General features: G+C 47.8%; 1 protein-coding gene across 1 annotated transcript in view; it reads right to left on the bottom strand.

The window, feature by feature from the left end:
* Positions 1-10000, bottom strand: part of ARHGAP17 (Rho GTPase activating protein 17) — a 124525-nt gene that overhangs the window by 17711 nt on the left and 96814 nt on the right. The window contains 3 exon segments of the mRNA XM_056534424.1: positions 3273-3423; positions 3892-3983; positions 8076-8189. Of these exon segments, the coding sequence (XP_056390399.1) occupies positions 3273-3423; positions 3892-3983; positions 8076-8189 (357 nt within the window).

Here is a 10000-nt window from a genome sequence, read left to right as displayed (position 1 = left end):
ACTCCGGCCGGCTCATTGAAATGAATGACATACGGGAGCGAATACGAAGGCATACGGGAGCGCGAGGTTTTAGCTCCCCCCTGCTGTATGCGCTCCCGCATGGGAGAAAACGTAGTGTGAACCCAGCCTTAGAGGGATTAAAGGGGTACTCCAGTGGAAAACCTATATATATTATTTTATTTATTTATTTATTTTTCTTTTGTTTATTTTTTTTTAATCAACTGGTGCCAGAAAGGCAAACAGATTTGTAAATTACTTGTAATAAAATTTTTTTACCCTTCCAGTACTTTTTAGCAGCTGTATGCTACAGAGGAAATTCTTTTCTTTTTGGATTTCTTTTTTATCTGTCCACAGTGCTCTCTGCTGACACCTCTGTCCGTGTCAGGAACTGTCCAGAGCAGCATAGGTTTGCTATGGGGATTTTCTCCTGCTCTGGACAGTTCCTGACATGGGCATCAGGTGTCAGCAGAGAGCACTGTGGACAAGACAAAAAAGAAATTCAAAAAGAAAAGAATTTCCTCTGTAGCATACAGCTGCTAAAAAGTACTGGAAGGGTAAAGATTTTTTAATAGAAGTCATTTACAAATCTGTTTAACTTTCTGGCACCAGTTGATAAAAAAAAAAAAAAATGTTTTCCAACAGAGTACCTCTTTAAGGTCGGTGCACAGCGGCAGTGTGAAAGTAGCCTTATTTTCTGACCGTATCCGGCTGCTGGTCTGCTGCAGTTTTCAGTCTGGATCAAAAGCGGGATAGGATTAGGAAATGAGCAGACAGGATACGGGTACGGCAGAGACCCAGCAGGGATAAGGCAGCAGGCGGTTTTAAAATTCTCCCACCAGATCCAATTGCACAAAACATTTTTCTAGAAAAGCCTAAGTACCGTATATACTCGAGTATAAGCCGACCAGTATATAAGCAGAGGCCCCTAATTTTACTCCAAAAACCCAGGAAAAGTTATTGACTCGACTGTAAGCCTAGGGTGTGAAATACATCATCCCCCTATGTAATCATCCAGACCCCCGTCATCATCCCCCCCCCTTCATCATCACCGCCTGTCAATCCCATCATCAGTGGTCTTCAACCTGCGGACCTCCAGATGTTGCAAAACTACAACTCCCAGCATGCCATCGGCTGACCGGGCATGCTGGGTATTGTAGTTTTGAAACCTCTGGAGGTCCGCAGGTTAAAGACCACTGCGGCCTTCGTCATCATGCAGCCCCCCCGCTCTTTTGTTTTGTACTCACCCCCCCCCCCCCCCTCTGCAGGAAGTTAGGGTGAGCTGGTCCGGGCCATCTATGTTCCGGGTACCGTCCGGTGGGGATGGTTAGTCATTGCGGGCTGTCCATTTTCACCGGGGGGGCCTCTTCTCCGCGCTTCGGCCCCGGAGTAGTGACGTTGCCTTGACGACAACGCAAAGGGACGTTGCGTCCCTGTGGCAACGACCCTGTGAGTCGTCGTCAAGGCAACGTCACTACTCCGGCGCCGAAGTGCGGAGAAGAGGCCCCCCCCCCCCCCGGTGAAAATGGACAGCCTGCAATGACTAACCATACCCACCGGACGGTACCCGGAACATAGATGGCCCGGACCAGCTCACCCTAACTTGCTGCGGAGGGGAGGTACCGTATATACTCGAGTATAAGCCGACCCGAGTATAAGCCGAGACCCCTAATTTCAACCCAAAATCCCAGGAAAAGTTATTGACTCGAGTATAAGCCTAGGGTGGGAAATACCTCATCCCCCCCTGTCATCATCCAGACCCGTCATTAACATCCTCATCATCCCCTTGTCATCATCCCACACATCCCCCCTTCATCATCCCCTTGTCATCATCCCACACATCCCCTTATCATCCCACACAACCCCCCTTCATCATCCCCTTGTCATCATCCCACACATCCCCTTATCATCCCACACATCCCCCCTTCATCATCCCCTTGTCATCATCCCACACATCCCCCCTTCATCATCCCCTTGTCATCATCCCACACATCCCCTTATCCCACACATCCCCCCTTCATCATCCCCTTGTCATCATCCCACACATCCCCCCTTCATCATCCCCTTGTCATCATCCCACACATCCCCTTATCATCCCACACATCCCCCCTTCATCATCCCCTTGTAATCATCCCACACCCCCCCCCTTCATCATCCCCACCCCCCTTCATCATCCCCACACCCCCCCCCCCCTTCATCATCCTCTTCTCATCATTCGCCCTCAGTGGTCTTCAACCTGCGGACCTCCAGAGGTTTCAAAACTACAACTCCCAGCAAGCCCGGGCAGCCATCGGCTGTCCGGGCTTGCTGGGAGTTGTAGTTTTGAAACCTCCGGAGGTCCGCAGGTTGAAGACCACTGCGGCCTTCAACATCATCCAGCCCCCTCTCACCCCCTTTAGTTCTGAGTACTCACCTCCGCTCGGCGCTGGTCCGGTCCTGCAGGGCTGTCCGGTAAGGAGGTGGTCCGGTGAGGAGGTGGTCCGGGCTGCTATCTTCACCGGGGGCGCCTCTTCTCCGCGCTTCCGGCCCGGAATAGAGCCGTTGCCTAGACAACGACGTATCTGCGTCGTTGTCAAGGCAACGTGACTATTCTGAGGCCGGGCCCGAAGCGCGGAGAAGAGGCCTCCCCGGTGAAGATAGCAGCCCGGACCACCTCCTCACCGGACAGCCCTGCAGGACCGGACCAGCGCCGAGCGGAGGTGAGTACTCAGAACTAAAGGGGGTGAGAGGGGGCTGGATGATGTTGAAGGCCGCAGTGGTCTTCAACCTGCGGACCTCCGGAGGTTTCAAAACTACAACTCCCAGCAAGCCCGGACAGCCGATGGCTGCCCTGGCTTGCTGGGAGTTGTAGTTTTGAAACCTCTGGAGGTCCGCAGGTTGAAGACCACTGCGGGTGGGGGAGTTCACTCGAGTATAAGCCGAGGGGGGTGTTTTCAGCACGAAAAATCGTGCTGAAAAACTCGGCTTATACTCGAGTATATACGGTAAGTACAAAACGGGGGGGCTGGATGATGACGAAGGCCGCAGTGGTCTTCAACCTGCGGACCTCCAGAGGTTTCAGAACTACAACACCCAGCATGCCAGGATGGCTGTCCGGGCTTTCTGGGAGTTGTAGTTTTACAACATCTGGAGGTCCGCAGGTTGAAGACCACTGATGAAGGGATTGACAGGCGGAGAGTTCACATGAAAAATCGTGCTGAAAAACTCGGCTTATACTCGAGTATATACGGTGATACCAAATGAATTAAAGCCTACAGAAAAACTTTTTTACTCACTTCTCCTTCTTTAGGAGGTCCCCATCCATGACCGCCATGCTGACCGGTCTCTTGCGTTCCATGACACTGAACTCGTAGTGCGCTGTGTCATTATTCTGATGGGCTGCAGGAGCGGCCGCGGCAAAGGCACCGGATACGTTAAAATCCAGCTCTGAAACAGAAAGGAGTGTCAGGAGACGGTGGCGATAAAGGGTAATAGATGTTGAATAGACGTCACACCACGCCCCCCTCAATGCAAGTCTATGGGAGGGGGCGTGGCGAAGGCCACGCCCCCTCCCATAGACTTGCATTGAGGGGCAGTGGTGTCACGTCACAAGGGGGAGTAGCCGTGACATTACGACTCTGAGAGGCCATCGTATGTTGAAATGATCGTATGTCGGGGCCATCGTAGGTCGGGGGATCACTGTATTTTTTTACTGTTGTGGTTGCTATACTATCCAGCAAATAAACACAAACCGTGACAGAAACCACCAGGGTGGAAGTCAAAATGATCCTATTTTTGCCTCCGTCAGGTGATGGGCATTAAAGGATAAATTTGCCATATTAATCAGGAGAAAAAAAACACACACACAAAATAAATAAATAAATAGATAAATAAAAGAAATATAATAAAAGGTACCTTCTGGAAAGAACCAGTCAGCGTGCTGTATAATGGGCTCAATGATGGTCACCACATGGACAGAGGTTGCGGCAGCTATCTCCGCCAGCGTTCTGCAGAATAAAAAACATTTTTACAAAATACATTTGAGATCGGGCAATTACACTGTCCTCACTATAGAGATGGAAACCTTTACACAGCTCTGAGGACTACCATAGACTACCACTAGGTGGCGCATACTGAATACAGATCTAATTAACGCAGTGTTTCCTAACCAGTGTGTCTCCAGCTGTTTCAAAACTACAGCTTCCAGCATGCCTGGACAGCCAAAGGCTGCCGGGCATGCTAGGAGTTGTAGTTTTGCAACAGCTGGAGACACACTGGTTGGGAAGCACTGTTTTAATGCTAGCTGTACAAGTGTCTTAAAGGGGTACTCCGTCCCTAGACATCTTATCCCCAATCCAAAGGATACAGGATAAGATGTCTGATTGCGGGGGGTCTTTGGCTGTCCGGGCATGCTGGGAGTTGTAGTTCAACAGCTGGAGGCACCCTGGTTGGGAAACACTGGTTTAGAGCGTCGGGTTCAGCACCGGAGGCCCGTGATGATGCGGCCACGCTTCTCAATGCAAGTCTATGCAAGGGGGAGTGATGCCAGTCACGCTCCCTCCCATAAACTTGCATTGAGGGGGCATAGCAGTGACGTCTTGAGCATGACCGCGATGTCACAAGCCTCTGCCCCGCATCACTAGTCACCTGGAACGGAGCGTGCACCAGATGTCTGGGGTGCCGCAACCCAGATTGCGGAGGTCCCCAGCGGCGGGACCCCCGTGATCAGACATCTTATCCCCTATCCTTTGGATAGGGGACAAGACGTCTAGGGGCAGAGTACTGCTTTAAATTTTGTGCTGCAGAAATTGATGTATTTAACCCCTTAAGGACATGCGCCGTAAATGTACGGCGCTGCATAGTGTCACTTAGCACACAGCAGGAGACGCGCTCGCCTCCTTCCCGGCGGATTCCGGCGGCTGTCAGCAGCCGCGGACCCGCCGGTAATGGCAGACATCAGCGATTGTGCTGATGCCTCTGCGGCAGTGCGGCACTTATAATGGCTGATCTTATCCTCACGGCACTGCCGCAGGGATCAGATCAGCCAGGATGGCGGACGGAGGTCTTTCAGCAGAACAGAGCAGAAGATCGTCAATAATACTGATCAGTGCTATGCATAGCATTGAACAGTATTAGCAATCTAATGATTGCTATAAATAGTCCCCTATGGGGACTAAAAAAGTGTTAAACAAATGTAAAAAATAAAAAAAGAAAAAAGGCCCTCCCCCAATAAAGTCTTAAATCACCCCTTTTCTCCATATTAATACAAAAAAAGTATAAAAAAGATAAATAATAAACATATTTGGTATCGCTGCGTGTGTAAATGTCCGAACTATAAATATATAATGTTAATGATCCCGAACGGCGTAAACGTAAAAAAAAAATAAAAAATTAAATAAAAAGCTTTTATTTCACATTAAACTGCAAAATTTAAGAAAAAGCGATAAAGTCACATACACATGTACATATGTACATATGGTACCAAAACAAACTACAGATGATGGCGCAAAAAATGAGCCCTCAAATCCCTGAATACGGAAAAATAGGAAAGTTAGAGGTGGTCAACATAGGGCAATTTTAAACGTACTGATTTTGTAAAAAAGTTGAGATTTTTTAACAGCAATTTTTACCGCAAAGTGTACAGCGCAAAAACGAACCCCCCCCCCATATTTGGTAAATTATGATTTTTGTTTACATTTCCTTACAAAAAAATAATTTTTGGGGTTTACCATACATTTTAGGGTAAAATGAGTGATGTAATTACAAAGTACATCTGGTCACCCAAAAAAATAAGCCCTCATATGGGTCTGGGAATGGAAATATAAAAGAGTTATGAATTTTAGAAGGAGGAAAAAACGAAAACGCAAAAATAAAATTGGCTGTGTCCTTAAAGGGGTAGTCCAGTGCTGAAAAACTTATCCCCTATCCTACAGAGAGATCGCAGGGGGTCCCAGCGGTCGGACCCCCTGCGATCTCTTTGTACGGGGGGCCAGGCTCTCCGGCCAGATAGCGGGTGTCGACCCCCGCACGAAGCGGTGGCTGACACGCCCCCTCAATACATCGCTATGGCAGAGCCGGAGATTGCCGAAGGCAGCGCTTCAGCTCTGCCATAAAGTTATATTGAGGTGGCGTGTCGGCCGCCGCTTTGTTGGGGGGGTCGACACGCCCCCTTCGCGCGGGCTGTCGGGGCCCCGTACAGGAGATCGTGGGGGGCCCCAGCGGTCGGACCCCCCGCGATCTGCAATTTATCCCCTATCCTTAGGATAGGGGATAAGTTGTTCACCACTTGTTCACTACTGGACTACTCCTTTAAGGGGTTAAGGTCAAAATGGTCCTTAAGGGGTTAAAAAAAAGTCTTGGCATACAAAAAGATAATCTCTACATAAAAAAAACAAAAACAGAAGGAGACAGTATAGAAATGACTATTGTAAGCCGCCCTGGCTTTTTTATGTAACAAAGTATTTTAATAGATGTTGACACTTTGTATCCATTCAGGATATAATTGCTACTTTCTTCCTCTATAACAATAACTGCGGATCCTTCTACTGAGCGAACAAAAAAAGATACTTAACATGAAGTAATAGAAATGAGCCGGTGAGAACCAACGGAGATGAAATTATACAGCGACTGGAACGCGCAAATTATATGTTCGTGAAGTTCCAGGTAAGTGGATACACAGGGAAGAAAAGTGCGGCCTGCTGAAAATGACAGAGGGTGCATGGAGTATATCCAAGATGGGAAACCACAAGCCTGGGAACTGCAAACTGACACCCGGACCGCAGCACCGCACATTCCTCTCCTGACAATACCATCTGCTTGGAGCAGTGTTTCCCAACCACGGTGCCTGCAGCTGTTGCAAAATTCTTGAAGAAAGAGGATGTAAGTGACTTTGAACGTGGCCCGATTGTTGGGGCCAGACGGGCCGGTCTGAGTCTTTTCACAAACTGCTGATCTACTGGGATTTTCACACACAACCATCTCTAGGGTTTACAGAGAACGGTCCGAAAAAAGAGAAAATATCCAGTTGTGTGGACAAAAATGTCTTGTGGATGTCAGAAGAGAATGGGCAGACTGGTTCAAGATGACAAAAAGACAACAGTAACTCAAATTACCACTGGTTACATCCAAGGTCTGCAGAATGCCATCTCTGACCACACAACACGTCCAACCTTCAAGCAGATGGGCTACAGCAGCAGAATTACCGCTTATAACCTGTGGCATGACTTATATACCGTATTTTTCGCCGTATAAGACGCACTTTTTCTTCCCCAAAACTGGGGGGAAAAAGTCGGTGCGTCTTATACGGCGAAGACACCCCTATCGCGGCGGTCCCTGCGGCCATCAACGGCCGGGACCCGCGGCTAATACAGGACATCACCGATCGCGGTGATGCCCTGTATTAACCCTTCAGATGCGGCGATCAAAGCTGACCGCCGCGTCTGAAGGGAAAGTGACAGTAACCCGGCTGTTCAATCGGGCTGTTCGGGACCGTCGCGATTTCACCGCGGCGGTCCCGAACAGCCCTACTGAATAGCCGGGTTAGTGCTTACAGGACACCGGGAGGGACCTTACCTGCCTCCTCGGTGTCTTCTCCGTTCAGGGATCCCCTGTATGGCCGGCGCTCTCCTTCCTCGTCATCACGTCGTCGCGTACGTGCGTCGGCGTGCGCAAGGACGTGATGGCGGCGACGGAGAGCGAGGATACCTGGCCGGAAGCAGAGACGTTCCGGAGCGACAGCGACAGCGATGGAGCGATATCCAGGTGACCGGTCCGGAGCGGCGGGGACAGGTGAGTATTACCTCCTATGCAGTGGTCTTCAATCTGCGGACCTCCAGATGTTGCAAAACTACAACTCCCAGCATGCCCGGACAGCCAACGGCTGTCCGGGCATGCTGGGAGTTGTAGTTTTGCAACATCTGGAGGTCCGCAGGTTGAAGACCACTATTGGGTTAAAAATCTGTATTTTTTTAGATTTTGCACCTATAAATTGGGTGCGTCATACGCCGGTGCGTAAACATCTCCCCTAAAACCCTAGTAGTACAGACTAAATCTATTTCAGATATGTATCCACGTCATTCCCCCGGCACCTTACTACTCACCCTTCGTGCTTTGCCCACAGCAGATTCGGACCGAGCACTATCGCGATGTTGCTGGGCGTCATCTTGTTCACGTCGCTGCTTTGACTCAGCTTGGCCAAGAACTTTACCAGATACCTGAAGAACAGAAGGAGTAATGTTCTAAGATGGGTTGTGATAAGACATTGCCAGGACTAGGCAGCATGCATACAAACAGTGCCACCGGCCATAAGTGCGGCAAGACCATGCTGTCCAGTTTATACGTGAAAGGAAGGGAATGCACAGATCTAGGCTAATGGCCTAAAACAATGGCTCTCTAAACCACTGAAATATCTTCTTTATTGATAGGATAAGGCAGGCAAGAATGGTGATCCCATTGAAATCCCTTATAGTCAATGTTCTATGTACTTTTTAGGTCCAACATTGTGCTAGGTTCAATTTTAAAGGGGTATTCTAGTAAGAAATTATTTTTTTTTTTTTTATATCAACTGGCTCTAGAAAGTTAAACAGATTAGTATATGCTATTAAAAAAATCTTAATCCTTCCAATAATTATCAGCTGCTGAAGTTGAGTTGTTCTTTTCCGTCTGGCAACAGTGCTCTCTGCTGACATCTCTGCTTGTCTCGGGAACTGCACAGTGTAGAAGAGGTTTGCTATGGGGATTTGCTTCTACTCTGGACAGTTCCCGAGACATGTGTCATCAGAGAGCAGTTAGACAGAAAAGAACAACTCAACTTCAGCAGCTCATAAGTACTGAAAGGATTAAGATTTTTTTAATCAAAGTAATTTACAGATCTGTTTAACTTTCTGGAGCCAGTTGATATATATATATAAAAAAAAAAAAAAAATGTTTTTTCCTGGAATACCCCTTTAAATTTTGGAAAAAAAATAAAATAAAAAGAACAGACATTTGGGGGAATTTGTCCCGATCAGCATCTCTTAAGCCGGTCCAAAGCGGAAGGCCGGGTTCACACTATGGAAGTCTACTTCAGAATTTCAGTCGGAAATTGAGGGTCAACTGCTGGTAAATGGGTTTTCCGTTAACCCATTCACACTGCGGAATTTCCCTCAGAAAACTCAGATCTAAAAATTCCACCAGAACTTTGAACTTGTCCAACATCCTGGCGGAATCCGAGCCACAGACAATGTCGTCCATGGGGACGGCAACGTCCGTGCGGTCCTAGCGCCGACTGATTCAGCCGCATTTGGAATCTCCGGCAGCAGATTCTGTCGTGTGAAGCCTAAGTGCACTGGAGCAATGAAGCTTTTTAATAGATCTGGTACAACTTTCACTGTCTGTGCGGCAATAACAATTTCCAAATGCTTGGAATTTGGAAAAAAAAATGAAAGTTTTGAAAGCAGTGTAAAAAGTTGAAAATGCAAAACATTTTTGGCAAATCATGAGTTGTGCAAAAGAATAGTGAGTGACCTTTGTACCTCAGAAAACTGAACCATTATAAGGGGGACTCTTCAGGTCGGCATTATGGTGTGTGCACATGAATGTCTCAGTTATTTTAACGGAATAGAGGGTCTTTTTTATTAAATGGAAACGGTCTTTAATAAATAGATAAATAAATATTTCATAGGAGACATATCACAAGTTTTGATGATAGGTCAGGGTCTGAGTGTTCAGACCCCGACCGATCATTAGAACATAATGGGAGACGTGTGCGCTTAACGTGTTCTCTCCTGGCTTTGTCACGTGACCTAGACAGCTGCTTATAGTAAATCTATGGGTGTCTATCCAGTTACCAGGTCAACGAGAGGGGAGAGAAGTGAATGGCCACTTGTTTCTCCCTGCTTGTTCTTGTGATCAGTCAGGGTCTGAACTCTCAGACCCCCAACCGATAAAAAAAAAAAATGTATTTAAATTTTTTTTAATTTACAGGTACACTTTCATGTATACATGTAAACTACTAACCCAAGACTGGAGAAGATGCTTTTTTTCC

This window comes from Hyla sarda, chromosome 8 (genome assembly GCF_029499605.1).
Source record: "Hyla sarda isolate aHylSar1 chromosome 8, aHylSar1.hap1, whole genome shotgun sequence".
NCBI classification, from domain to species: Eukaryota; Metazoa; Chordata; class Amphibia; order Anura; family Hylidae; genus Hyla; species Hyla sarda.
This window is presented reverse-complemented; position numbering and strand designations above follow the sequence as displayed.